A 24,521-nucleotide genomic window follows, 5' to 3' on the forward strand; every position below is an offset into this window, starting at 1 on the left:
TATTGATATTTGATTCAAATAAAATACTGGCTTCAGTTGTCCTATTTATTGTGATTTTCATGACTAGATATGCATGAGCTCAGTGTTTGACATTCCTTTACTGATCACCGACGGAAAAGATCGCCATTAATACAAAAACACCACCAGCCTATTTCTTGATGTTGTTAAAACTCAGAAATGTTCTAATCATAAAACTCAAACCCCAAACAAGCTTTAGGTTGTGCAAGTAAGCCTTCCTGTGACTTCCCGGGAAAGTCTTACTTAAGCCACATGCTTACAAATCCAGAAATATCCTGGGGTTGGGGCATCTAAACATCAGAAGTATGAAAAATCAATAAAAATGAATCACCTGAGAATATCATAGACTGACCCTCATATCCTGGTTCTGACAGAAACCTGGAGTAAACAGACTATATATAATTCTGAGGTTTAATAGACTTATAGGAAGAAGGGGTGGTGTGGTATGTAATTCATGTTTCTCAGTTACTGTTTTCAGTGCCGAACCTATTTTTTTTGGAATATATTGCTCTGAATGTTAACCTAATTCGGTAATGATTCAATTAATCTGGCCATTAAACTATAAAAAAAAATGCAGATGCACTTGCTCAGTACAGTAACTCTGAACTTGTCAGGAGAACAGTTGGTAAGTGGTTGCTGACAAGCAAGACACCATATCCAGGTGGTCTGTGTCCAGTCCCTGGTGAGGTTTTTTTAATAAAAAAAGAATTGCCTGTCAAGCTAGCTAGCTTACTAAGCTAGCTAGCTCAACCCCTTAGGCTTGCATGGACTTACCTGTTCTCTGTTTGTTCCTTCCTTGTTGATTGATGATGGAAATTCGGAAATTCGAAGTTGAAATTGACGCGAAATTGCAATGAACAACGCTTGTGAACGCAAGGTTTGAGATTTGTAGTTGTTGTTTTGAGCTCACACACACACACACATTCACACCACACACGCCTGTGTGAGATACCTCAGGCAGGGTTCGAACCCGCGTGTCAATGTCGGCAGACGGTGTCCTTAGCCACTGGTCCACCTCGGGGCTGATGAATGCCAATAAGCAGAGAGAGAAAGCTGCAGAAAGTTCACCTTCATCAAGCTGCAGAGAAAGAATGTTTATAGACTGAACCCAGATCTGGTGTTCTTTGGTGGTGAATGGTGTTTTTTTGATGAGGGGGGCATACAAGCCAGGACCGTTCTCGAGTCTAAATCTACAATATCTATGTGGGCAAATCATTTCTAGACTCGAACAGGTGGCTGTGACTCAGAGGTAGAGCAAGGTGACCTCCAATCAGAAGGTTGGTGGTTCGAAACCTTGCCACTGCAAGTCTGTGAAAATACACTTCTTTGGCCAAGATACTGAACCCAAATAGTATTTGCTAGAGCACGACCATTTGACGAAACTCTTTGGACACTATGCATTGACAAATCCCAGTTTAAACCTATTTCATCTAACCAGTGAGCAGAGCACATTGCAGAGGGCCTAAAGAAATGCAGCTACCCAAAACTAATGTCTTAATGAAAGCACGGTTGTGATTCAAACATTAGCTTGGGTTACGTGTGCTCTTCTGGGTCTCTCTTTCTCTCTCTGTGTCTCCCCTGCTGTCAGTTTCTGTCATATAGCCGAGTCATGTTCATCCAGAAATGCAGGCGGTCCTTCAGGAGCAGAAAGCTGGTCCTCAAGCCTTCCTCGGACACCGATCCCCGACAGATCCCTGTCATCGCTTTCTGTGTTGCCTGTGTCCTCTTGTCATCTGGGTATGGGCCACTCCTCCTCCTCCAGGATATCATCTGCTGCCACACAAATCTTGTGGAGGATGGCACCAATCCCCTTTGGAGACTTAAAATGATAGAGCGCTCGCTCGTTTTCAAAAGTAAACATGACTTACTCTCTCCAGTGTGAAAGCAGCTAAGCATGTGACTGCTGATCATCTTTTGTCTGTGACTTATGAGAAGGTGGCACCAGCCCAGACTCACACTCACACGTTCTATTACATTAATGAAGTGCCTGCTCCTGTCATTTTCTCTGACTTGATAATTGTCAGTGTGGTGCATTGTGGGAGTAGAACAGTCTATTTGCCTTAATCAATGAAGAGACAATGACAGCAGATGGTTTGTTACTGTACTGCAGATGGTAGCAGTTCAGCAATTAAGGAACAATGGGCCTTGGTATTCTATTCTTATCTTATTTAATGTCTTATCCTTTCTCCCACAATGTTTTCTTGGACATGCTTCAAGTCTTATTCATTAAACTCTATTAACCTGACAAACGTGATGTAAATTGTTCATTTCAACCTGATTAATGCCATCTGTTTATTCGCTATATCCTCTTCTGCTCCATTTGAGGGGGTTTTCTTTCACACAAATGTTACAAAACACTCAAATGAAGAATTTCATACGAGATCTTCAAATCCCACTTTTGGAAATCAGCAGAAAAAAAGACTAAGGTTAAGATTTGGGAAAGATTGTGGTTTCGGTATAAACGCAGCCTTTTTCTGTGTTAAACCAGAGGATGATCTTTCTTTAACCGAGTGCTGTGATGCTGTGGTCACAATGAAAAACAAATATGTGGTCATTATTAAACTGGTGCGTTAATGAACAATAACATTTCCTCATTTTGTTACCAGAAAAAATTATGTGGCCGCTAATTTTCATTGCAGCTTTTTTGTTGGGAGTTGGGACTTTGGACACAAATAAACTGATGAGCCTCTGCTAAATTGTTAAGATTGTTTCTATTTGTGCAACAGGTTTCCTCTTTTCCCATCACCAGGGCTGCTACTTTAAATCCTTAGCTTATATCCGGACTTGTACAGCACAGTCTAAATATTAATGTCACATACTCTATGTTGACATGAACTTAATTGTGATGGTCAATGAAAACATCTAAGCAGACCAGGCATGGTGAGTAATGAAAGGCATTTCATTTACTTTGGGAAATGTGTTGCCTATTGGGCTGATTTCCCAGTGGAGATATTTCTCTGTGGGATTCATAGCCTGGGGGTCTTCAGTGTATTGACCCGTGTTAGTAATGAACTAAAAGAGGGAAGAAAACAAAGTGTAAAAGGGTCATTTTTTAGATTAGACACCGTTAAAGATGTGTAGCAGAAAAGCTGTTTGCATTGAATTTCTTTCTTCTTCCAGCTTCTTGCTGGCCAACTCAGTTCACCCTGAAATGTTTCCACTGTGCCAGCAGCAATGCCTGGGGCGGCAGCTGTCGCTCAGTGGTAGAGCAAGTTGTCCTCCAATCGGAAGGTCGCTGGTTTGGATCCCGGCTCCTCCAGTCTACATGCCGAAGTATCCTTGGGTACTGAACCCCAATTTGCCCCGAAGGCTGTGCCGTTGGCATGGGAATGTGTATGAATTAGATCCTGATGTGCAGGTGGCTCCTCTGCCGTCAATGTAGTGCAAAGTGCCTTGAGTAGATATTTAGCTATAAATGCAGGTCAATTTACGTCAATTCTGACTTCTGTAGCCTATATTTGTATATGTGTTTCTAACTGTTTTTACCCTTTTCTAATTTGTTTCAAACTGCGACCGTTAATGTTTCAATGTGACAATAACGCAAGCAAAGCATTAACAGCATTTAGGCAGCATTGGCACTCATCAAACCATCAACATACATTTACATAAGTAGGAAATTAGGCAATGACCCTGAAGTGACATTTTTCATTATACAACATGAACAACTGCAGATGGAGTACTTCATGCATGGACCAACATGCCCTCTAATAGCCTTCAATCGATTAGTGGGTCTTTTTAAATGAAATACTACTTATTTCATTAATACCTGTAGGAGCCGGGCTGCAAATGACCTAACAGGAAGTGGAAACGAAAGTGGGGGAAGGGAGGTGATTAGAGAGACACCTGGGAGCTGCAGTGGGAGAGAGTCAGTCAAACCAAGAGAGTGGAAGAGGGCAGAGAGAGGAGTGAGAGAAAGAGAGAAGGATCACCTTTCCTTGGTGTCTTTGCTCCTTTCCTTGGTGTCTTTCCTTGGTGTCTTTGCTAACCTGACAACATAGCGGAGATATAAATAAGAGAAGATGGGATCGATTGGACTTTCGAGGCCCAGGATCAAATAAGACTGAGAAGGAGATGATCTGTTTTGGAGCGAGCTTTGGGGTTCAGAGTTCGGCCTACAGCACCGCCTTGACCTGGTTGGTTCTGGTTGTGGTCATCTTGCTCAGGATTCGGCCTAATGGAGCTAAGTCGTAGCACTCTCTAGGCTCCCCTCTTAACTGGCCTTCCACCCACACAAAACTCTTTCTCACACACACACACACACACACACACACGCACACCAACATGCACACACACACACATACATGCACACCAACATGCACACACACACACACATGCACACCAACATGCACACACACACACACATGCACACCAACATGCACACCCACACGCCTCAGCCTCTAACATTTGGATAAGTAGGAAATAAGGCAATGACCCTGAAGTGACATTTTTCATTATACAACATACAACAGCAGATGGAGTACTTCATGCATGGACCAACATGCCCTCTAATAGCCTTAAATTGATTAGTGGGTGACAGTCAATAGTCACATTGGCTTTGCACACAAAGACAATAAGCCACAAAGTAAAGCTTTCTCGTGGCATTCTTCTCAGTGTAGTGCCTCTCTAGCGTGTACTGGCTAATATGAGAGGTGTCTAACCTGTGTTCTTTTAAAATATAGCTAGGGTTTCAATTATCAACTTATCTGTATCCACCTAATGTCTATATTACTACTAAATGCTATATTCACTCAAACATTAACATTACCCAATAGGCATTTCTCTCATAGGAAAACATTGCTGGTCAATGAATCTTAACATTTTAACCTTAAATTCTATGTATTCAACTATGAGCTTATTTATTTATTTATATTCTAATGAATACATTTCAACAGGGACATAGAGTTCAGCTGTTAAGGTATAAGGTAAGGACTAATGAAGAAATATTTGTAGAGCAATGGTCTTTCATTCGCAAATAGATAACTCTCCCTGGTTACATTCTGAATTGATCAAAGCAAATAGCCTCTAGCCCTGACACGAGTTCTGAAACACCATAGAGGCAGCTGTTAAAAGAGCAGGCAACAATGCAGCAGCTGAACTGAAGTACTGATTGCCCTGATGTTTTCACAAGAAATATGCAGTGGGAGACGTGCAAGAATGACATTCATTTAAAAACATGAAAGTCACGTCTCTACACATAACAAAGCCATGGACATATAATGGGCCAACCTCATTAAGCAGCCAGTCTTTCTAAATGAAAGAAAAGGCACGGGTCAAGACTGGACACTGGAAATGTGCATCACATGCACATTTTTCAACCTTGTTTTTTGTCGTATTACTGTGTTCCTTGACAGCTATTACTGTAAATCACATACTGCCTTAATGACATGTACACAATATGCCTAATGGGGTCCTAGTGGTGCTTTGTCACATATTTGAAGACTAAAACTTTGCATATTGACCTTTGTCCCCTTTTAAAATACTTTGACAGCTCTTCAAAATGTGCTTCCCTTATTTTGCATAATATTTATGAGACATGCCAGGATATATTTCCCCAGAATTCCTTCAAATTAATCTGATATGGTCTGCACTGGCGGAAACCAAACGGCTCAGGCAATGCGATGGTTCAGGATTATTTACTGACAAAACCTTAGAGACCATTGTGTTGTGGTCTTATTTTTTTCTTTATATCTCTTATCATCCTATCAAATCAAAACCATTTTTATTTTTAAAGAAATCAGTTGTGAAGCATTAATTTTGCAACTCTATTCCTCTTTACGAAACAATGTTTTTTAAAACTGGATTTGTCATTTAGGTTTCCCATTAGTTTGAACCTGTTTGAAATGAGTATATTAGTGTGTACATATATTCTCTTGGACATAATATTTTGCTTATTTGCTAAGTTGTTTTGTTCACATGCGTTCTTTATTGACATCTCCCTTTTGCAGGGCTCAACATTCACCCATGGCACAGCTTCGGGGGGCAATTTGGGGTTCAGTATCTTGCCCAAGGAAGGACACTTCGACATGTGGCTAGTCATAGCCCAGAGGGCTCTGGCTGAAGCTCTATTCAGTAAGAATGAGTATTGGGGGAATGTAAATTATAAAGTTGTCATGATAACTACATGTAATCTTGTAAAATGTAGTTTTGTCAAGAAACTTGAATAATAGAGGGAATGATCTATTTAACATCCAACGCTGACTCTACACACCTTAAAATTTAAAATAAAAATTTGAAGTTTAAAAAAAAAATGAAAATCCAATCGTTTATTGCTTGATATTTTGAAATGTGGCTTTTTATGCAAACAACCACTTCAGATAACTAAAACAACAGCTGAAATTATTTTTTGGACGGTTGTGAAATAAAAAGTGTGGTGCCTTGTATACCATGTGCTATAACAACAAAAACGGAAGTCTTTTGGTAGCCCCAAACACCAGCTATGGCCGGTGCATGCTTGAAGTGCTCAGGCATGTATAATTTTTCAACAAGGCTACATAAATGGGCATAACCCCAGCTCTGTGTCCCTGCAGCTTCAGATGGCACCAGATCACAGTTAGTATGTGCAGATGAACAGCACACAATCTCCCCGTGCCAAAGCACAGAGCGGTCCAAGCTCACCTGCTCAGAACTTTTGCTCTGTGACCAGCAATGTTCTTGGCCCAGACACAAGCTTAGCTCGGACTTTTGCCGAAGAATACCCATGTGTAATGTGAGCTCTGTTTACTGCGGCATGGAGGGTACAGTTCATCTACAGCTTGGTATCAAGGTTCATACAGTTGTCCTAATGGAGATGAACAACTGTTAACGTTGACACAATTTCACCAATTTCAATCAAGTCCCACACAACTAATATCATTATAGCGAGCTTGTATGCCGTTAGCTACCGTTAGCTAGTGTTAGCTTTAGCTAAACCCCTACTAGCTAGTTGAAACACAAATAAACAAGTTTTTTTTTATTCGAAACGCCAATAAAACTCACCTTTTCAGTGTTCTTGTTGAGTGTTACTCTTTTTTAGGCTGTTTGGACATCATGATGTATTGGAAGCTCCGACAGTTGTTTTACGTGCATGCACCGTGGAAAGAAGTTTAGTTTTCTGAATCTGTGTATATGAGACACACGTTTTAACTTCAAAATTGCGTCTCATTTGAATTTCAGCATTAAAATGCAGGATTGCACAATAGAGCAAAACACTCATTCGATGTACTCGGACTGGGCTTGAATCTAATCTCTTGTTTTCAATAAGAACATCCATTATTTTAACAGCTCCTTGCAATGATTTATTGATTTCTCAATTAAGGATGATTTGGGTTTCGGTCCATAACCCTGATATTACTCAAACATACCTTTACTGTCGGATGCATTTGAGAACATCATAGTATATGAATAAGACATTTGCTTGACTTTTTGCATTTGAATGCATTTGTTAACATTTCTGAACACTAACAATTCTTCTTTCAAAACTGTTGCATTGTGACACCACAAGTGAGGACTACAGTAAACGGGAATCACTGCATTCTTCTGCAGTGTAGTCTGGTGTAGTGATTCAGATGTAGCAACTTTATTTTAGAATGCTGATATAACGTTATACGGCTGTGCACTGCTGGCTTCTAGATTTCTTATGAATCACATTATAACAAGAAAAACCCGAATGACTCTGGACATCTGCTACTGTAGAGAAACACAACTGTCTGTTGAAAAGCTTGGCCTGATTGGATTTGATCAGCCATGGAAGACATGTAAATGAACCCGTGCAGAGGTTAACAGCACTGAGGGCTATGTGAGAAGAAAGATGAAGGAAGTCCATCTGATGTGAACACTTAAATGTCTGGGGGGGATTCAGCCTGTTAGTTGTGAATATTGATGTGACAGAAAGAGGGACAGTCACAGTCATTCGGATCCAGGATTGTACATTTCTAATATCTGTGGCGAACTGTGAGGATGATGTAAGCAGAGACGGTTCAACAGTGGTGGAAAACTCAACAGAGGGAGTTGAAGCTGAAGTGGATGAGCTAAAAACTGAGCGTCACTGCGCACACACACACACACACACACACACACACACACACACACACACACACACACACACACACACACTGCCCTGCAATGTATCAATATCCTGTATACAGCACACAGATGATTAAAGTACACATCCACGCTAAAGATACGGCTCATGTGATATTCATGAAGTTAAATCAGCCACAAGTATCAATCAATCTCTTTCCCCGTGTGTGCCACTCGTGCGTCACTGAGTGCGCACGGCGCCCTTCCCTGCTGCCGCTGCTGCTGAGGAGAGGCTGTGCGCTCACACCTACATTCAACAGGCACCGGAGGATACTTGCGTTTCACCGCGTTTTTATTTGGAGGCCTGTTACTTTATACTGACACGTGCGCAACGCGCTTGCAGACATTCGCCGTGGGAGATTCTTTTTTTTATTTTTTAAGGGATGGCGATGTGCTAAAAGTTGCGCGCTATGGTGCATATACGCCAAAACCTCTCTCGCTGTTCCAGCTTTGCACCTCAGTGAGTAGACTGGACCCGTGAAACACTATTCTATATTCGGGTAAAGGAGACAGGAGGATGGCGGCTCCGCACAACGGATCCAACGTAACGGCCAACTACACCAACCAGTTTGTGCAACCGCCGTGGCGCGTCGCTCTCTGGTCGGTAGCCTACAGCTCCGTGCTGGCCGTGGCGGTGTTCGGGAACCTCATCGTGATCTGGATCATCCTCGCCCACAAGCGCATGAGGACGGTGACGAACTACTTTCTCCTGAACTTGGCGTTTTCGGACGCGTCGATGGCCACGTTTAACACTTTGATAAACTTTATTTACGCCACACACGGGGAGTGGTACTTCGGGGAAGCGTACTGCAAATTCCACAACTTCTTCCCGGTCACGTCGGTGTTTGCAAGCATCTACTCCATGACTGCGATAGCTGTGGACAGGTGGGCTTCTGAAATGCTGCGAAACCATGTTTTAGTAAATGGCTGATCATGCTATAACTCGTCCCCACGCCTCTCACCCTGATCAGTTACATGTGTGGTTGATTGATATATATTTATAAATTTTAATTCTTCTTACATGCATCTCTGCGGAAATATTGTCCGTATATTGGGATACATTGTAATTAGTTTTTGCATTGTAGAACAAAATGAGTTGAAAGCAATAAAGCCATTGAGGTAAAATCCTAATGTTGACTACATGAAACGCACCTTAACCATCATGAAATATCCATATATGCACATAGCAGAAATATTTCAAGCTGGAATTTTAAATGGAAAAAAAGTCCAGAAACTAACCCATTTTAAGTCAAGTGCAAAATAATAAATAAAGTGAAAAATGTGATCTCTGTGCTTTAAACTCGGGTGCCAGTTGTTTCTAGCTTGAAGACCAACATCATGCTGTTCATTGGCTGTTGTAGCTCATGTAGAACTTATGGAGTCACGTCGACTTCATTTAGATCCCACTGATGGCATCTTATGGAGGCGTCGGCTGCAATTTATTTCATCAGAGTTTTTGCTCCCTGCTGATTTGAGTACATTTTTTTTTATCACATTGGAGGGTGGATAATTACTTGTTTGTGATTTGCATCGTGGTAATGCAATTTCCCAGCAGGGTGACTGCCATCGCCTCCACCATGAGTCTGTTCCACACGTTTATTTTTACATTTCACCGCCAGTGAATCATAAAGTGAAGCGGTTGTCTGTCTGCAGTGCAGTGAATGGCTCGTTGTGTGCCAACATCCTCGAAAAGATCACCCTTTCCTCCGTGTTATTACGCTCTCTGACTCTCTTTCTATCACTTTTCCATCTCTTTTGCTCTGTGACACTTCTTTGTTCCTCCGTCTCTTTCTCTCCCCCTGCCTCTTGTCGTCTTCCAGTAATGTGGGGATCCAGTCATCGCTATCGGCCGGGCTTTGATACTGATCAGTCATACGTCATATCGTTTGAATAAAGGGATTAGGCTGATGAAGGAAGCTGCCACCGGGGCCGAACATAATGAAAACAAAATGTGTGGAGAAGATGCATGCAGGCACAATGTATGTGTGTACGGCTGGTGTCTACAAGTGTCATAGTGTGTGATGATGTGTGAGGTGTCTTCCTCCTCCAGTACGTCTCCTTGACACACAAAGGGAGCAGTGCGTTTCCTTAGGCCCTGCTCGTTTTGGCTCCTCCACAGCGACTTCCGTGGGTTTGTATTTTGGGGTCCGCAGTGTCCGTTTGATTCCGTCAACCGCGAACTGAGAAAGAGAACATCGGCATGACCTACATGATGTGGACGTAACCTCGGGTCATGCTTTTTCATAAACCCCAGTATGTTGCTGTCTCCACTCTGATGTCTTGAAATGGCACGGGGGCACAGTTCGTGACCGTTTGTGAATTTGCCCTTCCTGTTGACCCTCTGTACTGCCGCGTGCGTTTCCTCAGGCATTGGAGCAAACCAAACGCAGATTGCTGTGTGAAAGGTAGCTGGCGAGGCCTTGAAGCGTTTTGGCTGCACACAGCTGATGCCTCTTTCCATTACTCGCACCTTTATTGTCCTATGTTGAAGCTGTGGGTGTCTCATCAATAGGTCTTCACATATGACATGTATACACACACACTTTAATGTTACATGCGCAAGAACTGGAGATGGTGGCAAAAGGCACACATCACTGAGAAAACTAAGTGCAATTTTCTATAAAGGATCAGTTCACTATAAACCAAATATTGTTTTTGAGATAATTCATTTGTAAAAATTCGGTCAGCGACTCAAATAAAAGTCCAGAGATTTAACTTCTATTGCAGCAGGAATCTTGGAGGTGGATATCTCAAAATCCAAACAAACAACGGACTACTTAAGTATTTTTTTTTAAAGATGCTGTGAAATGAGGGTGGCTGAAACATTAAACATAATCCTCTGAGGACGCCGGAGCCAACACTCCGACATTTAGCTGTGTGCATAATGTTGGGCTGCTCGTGGCGCGAGTCTCAGCCAATGTAATCTCAGCGAGTTAAACACCAGGCGGTGATGAAGTGAGTGTTTAGTCGATGTACTCACACCGGGGTGATGCGGTTTCTAAACAATAGGTTGTGTAAGCTTCCATGCAGCCTGAGGCATAGCAGACTCCCAGGCTGAACAAAAAAAAAATGGTATAATGATTTCCTGCTGTACTGTCTGACCATGCCCAGTCGATGCTGATGCTCTGTGAAGGTGCTCCGATGTGTGATTGGATTTGATGTGTTTGGTTGGATACGGAACAGGAGCGTGAGCGTAATCGCGTTATTTAAGAGTTTGCATTGTTCAGTGCTTACAAGTCTATTAGATCAGCCATCTTTGGATCCGAAATAACGCAGACCGCTGTAGCACCTACTTGATTGAACATCTAACAATCTATTCACACACTGCCAACCACGAGGGCCAGCGAGACGCACAGAATGAATGCCAAGCAATTACTGGTGAATAGACAGGGCATCTTTGTAGTCGTCCCTCAGCGAGTTCTGGTCACCGAGGTGATAGGACAAAACCCATTCTTTACCATCCTATGAAGATGGAATTAGCACCTCTAAGCCTGTGTTAATCATGTAGCATCCTCAGTTGGGTTCATGTTCGGCTGGTAATCTCCAGCCAGTTCTGGCAGCTTCGCTGTGTGGTTCAGACAAAATCCCATCACAGTTTCGTGGAATGAATCATCCAACCGTTTACCTGAAAATCAAACACCCCAGTGTCAGGTAATTGGACTTTCATGTGCTGCCAGTCAGAAAATAGTAATAATGTGGACTTAAATGTCAAACAGCTTTAATAATTTATTGACTTTTAAGCCAGAACATTTTAATTGAAACTTAGAGCAATGTGGAAGAGCATTCTGCCGAAGTCAGAGTTCAGCATTTCAAAGACAAGATGAACACGTGGCCCTAATCCTCCGCTATATAAATGCTCCCCAATTATAACATCTGTCCATTCTGTGTAAGCCCAGCACTTCTTCACGGTTGCAGATAAAGATCTGGCTACATTAATATTATTAGCATAATCATATCTGTAAAAATCCTTCCAGTGGTGGCTTCGGATTGTTTCAGACTCATGAGATCCAAACAGTTCCAATAACTCCAGAATGTTGTCCAGTCAAAAAGCCACAATATATTATTTGTGTAATCATGTCAAAAAAATGTCATGATTCAAAAACCTCAAAAGAAGCTTTGAATGTAAATAAATATACATTATGTGTACAGCCAACTGACTTCACAAGTTTACAATTACTTCATAAAAAAAAGTCTATATGGTGAAAACTGCCACATGAATAAAGAAAAACTGAAAACATGAATACAAAAAAGACTGATGATGATTCAAAATGTTTGCTTTTAACACAACTATGTCTTAATAGCCAACTGACCTCTGACCTGCAGGTACATGGCCATCATCCATCCCCTGAAGCCTCGTTTGTCGGCGAAGGCCACCACAGGAGTCATCGTCTGTATCTGGAGTCTGGCTGTGGTTCTGGCCTTCCCTCTCTGCTACTTCTCCACCACCCGAATTCTGCCCCGCAGGACCCTCTGCTACGTGGCCTGGCCCCGCATGGCCGACGACTCCTTCATGTGAGAAATATTTTGTTACCTGCTCATACAATAACGGAATGTAAATTTGATACCAGGGAGTGCTCAGCTCAGTCCCATCACAAATAACTGTTGCAACTTTGAGTTTAAATGTTACTTATTTTAACAGGTTGTCATTATAATGTAATTAAGTGGTGAATTCCAGGCGCCCCATGGGGTTACGTCCTCTCACACTGGCTCTTCTCCCTCTACACAAACCAATTGACTTCCCATCACAGCTCAGTCACCACTCTTTAATATTCTCACAACCATAATTGAGCAGGTAGCCCAAACAACCAGCTGGTGTCTCGATAACCACCTCCAGCTCAACACATCTAAAAGCACAAGAACTCATTATAGAGTTCAGGCATAATCCCCTCCCCAAATTCCCCTGTATATGACTCAGGAGAACCCATAACCCTCACTGAGTCATCCAAGTTTGCAAATGGAAACACAAATCACGACCACACAACCCAAACAACAAAACAAGCCCATAAAAGGCTGTTTTTCCTAAGACAGCTCAAACTGTTGGTTTTACATAGATATCTCTCACCTCATCCATAACAGTTTGTGACAGCAGCACAGACAGTCACAAAACATCCAAGACTATTGGCTCCCTCCTCCCATCAGTTGAATCATAATATGAGAAACACAAACCCAAAAGAGCAAAAAAAAAAACAACCCTGCTTACCAGCTCTCCTCTCTAGGAGGTACTACAGGTCCCTACCCGTCAAATCGCCCTGTTTTTGAAACTTTCTTCCCCACTGCGATAAGAACTCTGAATGCTTGCAGTGGCTCTCAAAATTCAGATCAAACCTACTTTCACCTGGTGAGACAGGAACCATGAGGCTCAACCTGGGTAGGAGAGAAAATCCACTGTGTATGAAATGATATGATATAAGAAATGATATAAGTGTAACTATTTTATCCATTTAAATGCCTTTTTTTTTTATCTCTCCCCCTCCACCCAGGTATCATATCATAGTGACAGTTCTGGTCTACATGCTGCCCTTAGTGGTGATGGGCATCACGTACACCATCGTGGGGGTGACCCTGTGGGGTGGGGAGATCCCAGGAGACTCATCTGATAACTATCATGGACAGCTCAGGGCTAAAAGAAAGGTAAGCATCGCCATCAGAAATAGTGCACCATTCATCTTAGAATTCAGATATGACCCTGGGCAGCCCCATTACTAACTGTGAACATGATGCTCTTTGAATGCCAGAAGTCAGAGACTAATCTATCCTCTTCTGCCTCCGTGCAGCCTGTCGCTCCAGGGAATTATTACCTCGTTTCTGGGAACAGGAGGGAGAGAGTTTTACAATGTTTGATCTCTTTTTGTACCTTTAGGATTTGTATTTAGGTGTCTGTCAAAATGCCAGAAGTTAACACAAAATTAAAGCACAGACACTGATGGATTTTAAGATTAAGATTATTATTGATCAAAAATAGGAGACAGACACTCACACAAAGTCAACATTGTCTCATCGGAACATTAGCAAGCTAGCTTTTATGTATTTGGAGAACAAAATCTCAACCTATAAATATTATTCCAATGACTTCTATCATGAATACATATGTATGTAAAACACATTTAGTTGCTGTGACAAGAAAATGTATTGTCTGATTGTGTTAGACATGCAGCAGGACTATTTAGAAACTAAAGCTCTGGGCTTTTTACAGAAATGAATTAAAAATATTACACTCAGTACCCTCTGGTGAGATTGAAAAGAAATATGCCAATAAAGGTCAACAATTAATAACATGTAGTTGTGCTTTTCTCTGTCAGTTTTGAGGACGATTATATAACTATATAATATTGCATTGATCAAGACTAATGATTTGGCCTTCTCTATGCAGGAAGACACCTGCTGCACACTGTTACCATTTCAGGAAAGAAAAGCTTGATCCCACAGAACACAACCTTTGTGGTTGTCACTTGTCCTCAATCAACTCTTTGTCCATGTACACAGACAGGCACAGGCTCCAAAAACCAATAGTATCTCGAGGCGTTGCGAGATTCTCTCTGCACTCTGCTTAGCGTCAAGGCCTTTATACCTCAACGGCTTATTCTATACATCCTTTTACAATAAGACTGTTTGCTGTCTCGGTGAAGAATGACACATTTAGGAAAACACATTTTGCAGCGGACAACTAAAGGGTGATAGAGGCAAATAACTGCAGCATCATCGGCAAAGAAATGATATAACACTTGGCACAGACTGGGGGAGTTCATTAAAGTTGCTTTGTTATAATGAATATTGGTAGTATTTATTTGGTCACCCCTTTCTATGACGTCCCTGCCTCTGCCCAAGCTCCCGAGCAACAAACAGAATTGTTCCTGCAAATGCAGCATCTCAAGTTCTGTCTTTGCCTTTACATGCTTTCACCTTTTCCTTGAAGGATTGTATTGGATTCACCACAATGATCGGTGTTTCCGAGTTTCCCAGCCAGATAATGAGTTCCAAAGGGAGTCCAAACTGTGAAGAGAAAAGGAATATTAGTGTCTGGCTGTGTGTATGTTGTTTGTGCACAGCAGAGTATTCTGGTTTATCTATCCGTTCACTGTGATATTTCAAACAACCTTAAATCAAGTTGAAAGAAAAGAAAATGCCTATTTTTTTTTATAACCCTTTTAGATCACATCCCCGGACATATTGTGCACCGTTTTAATAATATATGCCAAAATCCAATATGTTTTTCTTCCTAGCATGTAGAAGCCTTGTTGTTTGAGCCGTGCTGTAACGACCTGTCAGACGAAGACGAAACAAGATACGACGCATGCTTCCAACAGCTAGTACCAACCAATAATACCAATTATAAATAGAGATTTTTTTATTTTTCCCTGTCACCCCTCCATCCTTGGTTTAGCCCATATAGTACCGTGTCTTTTCTCATGATTGTCATGCAGGTTGAGAGTTCTGTGCTGGCAGACTTTGGTCAGAAAAGGTTACTGAAAAGAGAGAACATAGCCCGTGGCAGAACTGTTAAGCATCTCTTGCTGGCTCAACTTTTAATTTTTATTTTTTTTGCTGTACTTCAGACTTCTGCTAAAAATAAAAACAATTATGGTGGCCTTCGCCGAAAGCTCTGTGAGGCTGTTATTACACACAGCGGTGCTGCAGCTTGTGTCGGTGAACTGACCCTTTGAGGAGACATTAACGCTCCATCCGTGACCAGAACTTTCTTCAGCGGTGTGTACTGAACTTTGTCAGTTACATCTTGGAAAGAAGCTGCAAACCACTCAAGGGATCAAGGGTGATTTATTGTTTTGTTGATGGTCTGATGGTGACAAAGGTCACTGCAATGAAATCAGTGAAGTAAAGAAGGAGAACATGGCAATTTCCTTCAGAAATAACACTTGAAGAGTGTTATTATTTCTCAACATTGTCTAGTGTTCCACCTTAATGATAAATCCCCGGGCCCGCAGCCATCACAGGTGATTGGAAGCAATAAAAAGCTATCATTACTCGCACACCTTTATTGAGATACAGGTTGAGTTTTGTTGTAAGCACCGCTGTCCATCTCCCCCCTCTGCCTCCAGACAAGTACTCTGTGCGTTGGGCTTGGGATGGATTACCTCTACAAGATCATAGTTCTCCTGATTTGAAGCACAGCAGTGTTGAGCTGTGGGTGTCTTGCTGCCTTGCAGAGATAATAGGGCAGTTCTAATCCTGAATGGACAGGGATCAATCAATCTATATTTGTATCCTGACAGAGATAAGTGTAGGTATTCACAGTCAGGTGCACAGGCTTGATCCATAATGATAATCACAAAAGCAATATCTTCGGGCGTCATTGTGCAAGCCACGCCGCAGCACAATAACACAGGCTGTTGTTTATGTAGTACGGCTGGACGCTCCCTTGTGACCACAAGTCACATTGATTGATGAATGGATGTCCTGATATCGTTTGGTCCTGGCGTAAAACACACTTCATATACAGAAATAAAATATGTAAAATATTGCTAAATAGGTGACATGACTGGGGATTTGATAGAATGGGTTAAAAGGGCATTTTATTCATTTCATCTTATACTGTAAGTGCTGTGGCTGCAGTCTCACAACCTCTTACACTCTTTCTTGACACCAATGATGGTCTAAGAGAAAAATTGAATTTCTTTCTTTCACACCCTGACAAAGCCTCCTGATGAAACACTTAGTGTAAGCCAGTCACTCCCCTGTACCTTTCTATCCTTTCTTGCATGCATGGCCTTTAATGACGAGCTCCAAAAGATGACATTTCCTCATAAAAAAAGAAAGAAAAAAAAGGTACCTACAGGTCTTGAAGAGTAAGTAGGGCAGCGTTACAGTGTGTTTCACTCAAAATGTTTAAATTATAAGAAATGAAATGGCACTTTACGCTGTATTTCTACATTCACACATTCATACGGTGATGGCAGAGGAGCCGCCTGTCCATCAGGAGCTAATCTAATATAACTCATTCACACATACACAGTGGCACAGCCTTCAGGGGCAATTTGGGGTTCAGTATCTTGCCCAAGGGCACATGCATACTGGAATTGAATCCCTCGACCTCAGCCACAGCTGCCCCAAATACAGTATATTAGCATTTTACAGATTCCTTTGCATTTAAATTGCAATTGATTCTCATTTGATTTGTTCTCTTTCTTTCATCTTCGTGTTTTTGCTGAATCCGTTTTTTTTATCATTCAATAACCCTGTTGCTGAGCTTTGTTCTTAACACATCACATTTCAAAATTGTGGGACTCATCCTGCCTTCAACCTAACTAATGGGTAGTCATTTAATGGATTAATGAAGAAACATCAATCTAGTGCTGGGGCAAGCAAAGCTCATGAATATGTGAGTTCCATTACTTTCTCCCCCAAAGCAATCAGCATTAAACTAATACAATTTCCTCAGCTACTCCCAATTGTTGCCCACTGCATATTTGAATTTATATGTGAAATGCTGAGGTAGTGGAGGTTTTGATAGAGTTGGTATGAACTATTTACTTCAGCTTCTTGAAATTATTACTAATTAACTAAAGTAAATACTCATTTCTGCAGCCCTAATGTTTCATAAACTCCACTGGTGTACATTAGCAAATTCACACAAAGCCGCTAGTTTTACATTTACAGTCCCCTCTCCTTTTTTCAATCATATTTGTTGATTACAACTCTTCTCAGTAGTAGATGAAGAGTCGGTGTGTACTGACATCTCCCTCACTCTGAAAATAATTAATGTTCTGTTAACAGCCAGTATCTCAGCACAACAGCACTACTGTAAAATCCTGCCGCTCTTGGCTATACAATTACCATTATTATTCTTATATGTGACGTGTTTTTTGGCCCTCTGGTCTTTGTAGTACAGCAATCATGAAACATCAAAGTGGGTAAAGTGATAAGAAATCCTACCTTTGAGGTCTGCTCTACTGTATGTAAATCTAACATATTGGCTCTTCACTCTTATTCTCTCTGCTCTCTCTGAGCACATTTATGTTGGATTTTTAAGATTTATCCAGGTATGAAAACCATCAAAGGGTCTCTGAATGCACATACATTCACTCCAAACTGTACTTGCTCATATAGCGTATATACTATGTATTAACTGGGTGCCATTTATTTTCATAAAACCTGATCAAATTATGCATCTTCTTCTGTTCCGGCTTTTTTTTCCTCGTTATTACAGTTTGGTCTGCATGATGACATTAATTTATTTTTATCTTCTCCATTTTAATTTGGATTGTGAGTCACACCATCTGCTTTATATATTAAGCTTGCGTTGCCTTTTATCTTGCCTTACTAATTGGCGAGAGGGCAAACTGTTGGAAAAATGGAATGGAAAAATGTCCCATAACTTACTTTTCAGTAAAAATAAATCTTTCACTGGCATGTAATCTAGGAAATAATGGAGTTTAGGATTTTTGCTATCTTGTCTTCCAGCAAAACTAGAAAGGAACGTCTGCCAAGATAAAATCATATTCGGAAATCCTGCTATATGATAACCTGAAAACCCAGCAGTGCTCAGGAGATTACATTGAAAAAAAAGCATGGGGTTGATCCAGGGGTCGGTGGGTTGAAGCGAGCTACTTACAAAAATTGCAGGTTCAGGCAAGCGTATCAAACAGTCATAAAACAGCATTCAGAGTAAATTATTAATAAGTAGGGATGCACTATGTGGAAGACACGGGAATCAGTATTTTATGTGATGCAATTGGGGGGAGAGGGGGACGCATTACTTCCATTTTTGCCTCGTTCCACTGGCTTTCTATGATATATAGAATCCATTTTAAGTTGAATATCTGATCAATTTGAAGACATACTGCCAATACACATTTACCTGACCTGCCAGATGGTTTGTTTGTTACACAAATACAATTACATAGCTCTTAATCTGTTTGGTTTATTACACTGTAACAGTGTAACATACTGCATAAAATACATACAAAAACACCCTTAACAACTCCTTTGTTGTTCTCTATTCATGCACCGGTTTTCTGCTTTCTTCCTGCAACAGTTTGCAGAATGAGAATGTTAAGTTCAGTTGAACTGTGTAACCATACTCTTGCCATCAACAATATTATAAAATATGAACACAAGACGTGGGATGAAGTATGTGTTGTGACATTCTCATATCAACCATGATGAAAAATGTGTGGCAGGGGGACAAAAACCTTTCGACATCTCAGTGTTTTTGTAGCTCACAGCCCTAAAGGGTGTCCAATGACGTTTATATACACGACTGCATGAGCTCACCTAAATCTTCGGTGCTACACAGGATATACTTTAAGTGTGTATGTCACTGTTTATGTAGCTGTATGAGGAAGAGACCATGTCTTTCTCTCATTCTCAAAATCTGCTCTGCTCTGGCATTTGCAAAAGGACACGGGTTGATTTACCCTGAGGTTATCTTTTTCTCAATTTTAGTTGCCTGTTTATAAATTCTTAATATTTTAGGTCAATTAATGTTTTTCTTTTTAGAAGAATTCAAAAAAATCCAGTGTCTCCAAGTCTCCAGTAGATAGAGGTGTTAAAGCAGGCACATACTTTAGATTTTCCAGAAGCCAGCCTCATAAAACACATATATGTGTTTACATACATTCACAGTTGTGTGTTAATATGCAGCTGAGAATAGTCCCCGGCAAATGCAAATTTTTTTTTAATTTTTTTTCTGGGGAACAGAGCATGTCACATGCCATGGGAAATAAAACGCCATAACAGCTACTTTGATCTTTTCAGTTAGTCTTCACATCCAAGCCTTAATATAACGTCAACACTGTCATCGAACAAAAATACTGACTGACTGCTTCAACACTGTTTAGCAGCCACCTAGTGTAGTTTACAGCATGGCTTGTGTTGTGTCATAAATTTCTATAAAGCGTGCACTCAAAACAACGACAGTGCCAGCACTTCTGTTTGGATTTCGGGAGGGACGCAGCGACGTCTGCTTTGTCTCAGTATTATGGATTATATACCCAATCATCATCCAGAGACAATAAACAGCAGTTCAGAATGCTTTCCAGAGGAAAGAAAGATGGAGAAGCGATCAAAACATGTCTTAAAAGTACATTATATGTTTTACGATTAAAGGTTTGTAATCCAGAAATGGACTGAAATAGCATGCTCTACATTATTTCCTCCAAATATTCTTGAGTTTCAGAGAGAGTGACTGGCTGGCAGCGCTCTTGTCTTTCCTGTGTAATTTCCTCTGTCTTACACACTGCTGTCCTGCTCTCTCAGTGCTTCCAGGACTCCTAACAATGACAGCTCGCCAATGTTTCTCGTCATCGTTCACTGTCTCCGCCTTGCAGGTGGTGAAGATGATGATCATCGTAGTGGTGACCTTTGCCCTCTGCTGGCTGCCCTATCACGTCTACTTCATTGTGACGGGTCTCAACAAGCATCTGAACAAGTGGAAGTACATCCAGCAGGTTTACCTGTCGGTGCTGTGGCTGGCGATGAGCTCCACCATGTACAACCCCATCATCTACTGCTGCCTCAACAGCCGGTGAGTAAAAACAGCAAGGTGTTGACTATCAATTCATTTCTTTACAATCTGTAGCGTGTACGACATCCTCTGAAAAAAAATTAAATGTTACAACTGAACATACTTTAGCTACTAAATGAGACAGTAAAATTGTAATTGGAAATGTAATGGTTACATCACATCACTGAGTGTTATCTAGTTCCACTCTATGTTCTACTAGAAGATCAAAGTTAGGCATGGATTCATAATTGTACGACATGGCAATGTAAAACTAATTATTTTTTAATTGAATCCATTTTATCAAGATTGCAACTAATCTTTATGTGATGTCTTGTTTCATCACATTCTCTCCATCCGTCGCTCTAAGTACTTTATATGCGTTGTCCATGATCTTTTGGTCTATTTAATTAAAATGTCTCTCAAATGATGAAAGGCTTTTTTCAATAAATTGTAGATATGACTGTTAAAACTGCAAACAAAAGTGTATACATAAATGTTATCATTTTTTGTAGTGAATCTCTGAAATCCCTGTCTATTTAATAAAAATGGAGATTTTTCATAAAAAAAAAAAAAAAAAAATGCTTCTCTCAAGCATCTGTAGCTGTTTTGTGCACTCAGAAAATGGTCCACGGCCAGGATCTCAAGTAGGCTGCAATTGGTTTACACTTGAATAGCCTTCTCTCCCCGTAAATACTCCACTTCCACACCAATTGACCTCTTTTTCATCACTGCACAAACATTTAGACGTGCTTCTGTTGCACACTTGGATACAAAAAGGACTTCCTGACATATTATTATTTTGCCTCGTTCCTGACCATCAGGAAATACAGAACAACATGCCTACTGTTGGCTAGGTGCTGTAAATATTCACATGCTAACCTGCTTAAACCTTCAGTTGCTGTTTTTATGCACATATATCTGATTACAATGAACAATCACACACCAAAAAACAGCATCACATGTCTCTGATGTCTCTTTTAAAAGCTTCAGGGACACTTTTCAGCTGATCCATTTGTATGCTAGTGCATACAACATATGCTTCTTCTAGGCTTATTAACGAGGGAAGAAAGGAAGAAAACTAAATAACAGCTCACAACATGTACTTGCATTTATTTTCTCTGTCATCCTCTCTTCATTTTCCAAACAACCACCTCTCCTGTGTTTCCCCTCCCTTCCCAGGTTCCGAGCCGGCTTCAAGCGAGCGTTCCGTTGGTGCCCCTTCATCCAAGTATCCAGCTACGACGAGTTGGAACTCCGCTCTACGCGCCTGCATCCCACACGCCAGAGCAGCATGTACACGCTGTCGAGAATGGACACCACCGTGGTGGTGGTTTACGACCCCGTCGAGGGCGATGGCGGCAGCGGCGGGGGCGGCAGCGGCTCTGGAAGGAAGCACTCCCTGTCCTCTAGGAAGAGAAGCTACATCACGTCTCGCCACACGGAGATCACTGAGTGCAACGGTGGCGTTGTGAAAACGCAAAATGGAGGGGTTCCAAGCGCTGAACCTGAGGAGTTCTCTTGAAGGGCGGTCTCACAGACATTATGCATGTAAGAAATGTACACACATCCATAACGCACTGTACGTGCAAGCGGTGCACAGATGTTTGCTTAATTTAGACGTAGAAGCATTGTATCAAAGTGGTTACTTTAACACGCAAAGAGTGACCACATGGATATAGAGATTATTTAATATTTTACCTCAATATATATATATCTTTTTTTTTTTTATGAGATACTCAAAAGCATGGCTGGATCACTGAGTGGGCTTCCGAAACAGAAGCTCAAGGAATTTAAATTAAAGTTACTAGCAGTTCTCATGTAAAAGTCACACAGCTCGGTCAAGAGGAGTGAAATCCTACAAGTGAATTGAAGTTTTTTGCTCTTGATTCTTTCAAATTTAAAATCAGCCGATATGGAGCATGATCAAGAACTATCTTTATTACATGTCTGCTCATTCTTCCCTACATAATACACAGATGGCATGACAGTTTAATATGTTTCCCAGCAGAATAGCTCTGGTTGAAGAAAACACAACATGGGACAAATGTTGTTTTTTCCCCCGCTGGTTGCCCAAACCGGTTGTTGTATTGCTTGCTATGTTATCTGTGGAGGAGCCGGAGCCTGTTTCACAAGTGGCAGCATTACAATTCACCAAGGAGCGTTGCTTGCCAATTCTAGATGAATTTGTTAGCCCTACAGGGCTCTTCCTTCCTCGTGTATGGGTCGCAAGAACTGTGTTTGCTTTTAATTAGCGAGGCATCTCGAAATCAACAGGAGAGGAAATCATCTTGCAGCTTCGGTGAAACAGGCATCTGCTTTGGCAAGACGCTCTGGGAAGGATTTGTACAGCCTCCGTCACCTCCTGCATGAACAAACTCCTGACGTTCTGGGTTTGTTCTCAGCCAACAGCATGACTGTGGAGCACCAGTTATCCTGCTGTATAGACCAGAAAACCATGTGACTGAGAGCGACTGGAGCTGCGGTGCTTCACATGTCATGCTCAGGAGACACCTTCAACTTAAAAGGTGAAGAATGCTTAATTTGCAAACTTTGCTGCTAAGTCCAAGGCACTCGTTGAGTGGTACATTCAAGTTTTCTCCTCATCCAGTGAGGCTCCCATTAATGAAATGCTACAAGTAGGTAGTACATCCCGCTCTGATTAGGATGACCATTTCAACAAAGCCAGTGCAGTTTCATTAAGGTGATAATGAAATTAATCATTTCTGCCTGGAGATTCGGGCGTGAGATCGCCTGAAAATATGCCGTGGTGATTGAAATAATGTAAGTATGTCATATGTTTCATTTCCATCTGTAAGTATTAACTGTGAACAGAGGAAGGACTCTGCATCCGTTTTCCCCACCGAAGCTGTGCATGAAAAGTCGCAGATGGAAGAGCTGTAGATTGAACTTTAATTGTCTCTATATATGGCTTTGAATTTCACTCTGAAAGTATTGAAATTGAGTTTGGCTTTCAGTTGTGAGGAACGTGCTTTCTGAACCTGGCAACAAGCCAGAGGCCCTAATCCAGTGTTTGCAGCGAGCTAAACAGGCTGCTGGAGAATGAGCAGGTTGAAAGTGAAAGCGACCAACTAGGGCGTCTACTTTCACTTCACACAACTAAGCAAAGGGAAAAAAATGAAGGGAGCTGCACAGTGAAGTGGTAACGAATCTATAATGCTCTTTTAAATGCCTTCGTACAGAGCGTGATCACAAAGCATGCTGTTATCCTGTGTGCAATCTTTATTCAAACCCCTGCTTGAATGCGCATCGTGTGTTGGAAGCAGCTCCACTCGCCTGTGCCATGTTTGGTTTACAATAAGATGAGTTGCACCGCACTGTGACAGGACTTATATAAACCTCTGACTCTCAGCAGTACATGGACAAGTCTCACTGCTGGGAACGAAGCATAATAATAGTTTTGTTTGACATTTTAAAGCAAAATATAAAAAGAAAAAACATGTATGGAGTATCCTGCTAGTTACTCTTTGTTTTTTGATGGCAGATAAAATGCAACCACATTGAAACATGTTATAAATGTCCTTAATTGTTCTTACCAACAGTTTTGAATGTTAGAAGACTTCATGAAAGTATTTACTTAAGAATGTGAAGAAAAACAAATTGTGCATTTCAGTGTCATGTATTTTTAAGCTGTTGTCTAATATGATACTGTATAAATGTGTGTTTTGTATGAATGTACAGTACAATGTGTGCCTCTATCTCTTGTCAAGTGGTGACTATATTATCTGTTGTGTTTTTAAAGGAGAATTTGTTCATTTCGACCTGAGCCTCATTTCTTTGTTGGTAAAAAAAACATGCAATCAGTTGTGATGTCATTACTTCAATACATTTTGTCCTTTTTATGTTGCCGTAAGTACTTTCACCACTCTTATTCAAAAACAAGGCCCGGGTTGAAATAAACGGTTATCCTTTAAACTATATTATTATTGCCAGCAAATGACAATTCATTTTGCCAATTTGAGATGAT

General features: G+C 41.1%; 1 protein-coding gene across 1 annotated transcript; it reads left to right on the top strand.

The window, feature by feature from the left end:
* The first annotated feature begins 8,530 nt into the window (after positions 1 to 8,530).
* tacr3a (tachykinin receptor 3a) lies at positions 8,531 to 23,362 on the top strand. Its single transcript, XM_084005485.1, has 5 exons — positions 8,531 to 8,961; positions 12,400 to 12,588; positions 13,557 to 13,707; positions 20,361 to 20,557; positions 21,716 to 23,362. The coding sequence occupies exons 1-5, from the start codon at positions 8,594 to 8,596 to the stop codon at positions 22,056 to 22,058; spliced, it is 1,248 nt and encodes a 415-aa protein (XP_083861611.1). The 5' UTR covers positions 8,531 to 8,593; the 3' UTR covers positions 22,059 to 23,362.
* Positions 23,363 to 24,521: the final 1,159 nt, after the last annotated feature.

This window comes from Eutrigla gurnardus (genome assembly GCF_963514095.1).
Source record: "Eutrigla gurnardus genome assembly, chromosome: 3".
Classification (NCBI taxonomy): Eukaryota; Metazoa; Chordata; class Actinopteri; order Perciformes; family Triglidae; genus Eutrigla; species Eutrigla gurnardus.

Coding starts and splice junctions, on each gene's coding strand:
- tacr3a (XM_084005485.1), top strand. CDS start 8,594: ATGGCGGCTCCGCACAACGGATCCAACGTAACGGCCAACTACACCAAC. Junction 12,589..13,556: donor ATGGCCGACGACTCCTTCAT/GTGAGAAATATT, acceptor CCCTCCACCCAG/GTATCATATCATAGTGACAG. Junction 20,558..21,715: donor TACTGCTGCCTCAACAGCCG/GTGAGTAAAAAC, acceptor CTCCCTTCCCAG/GTTCCGAGCCGGCTTCAAGC.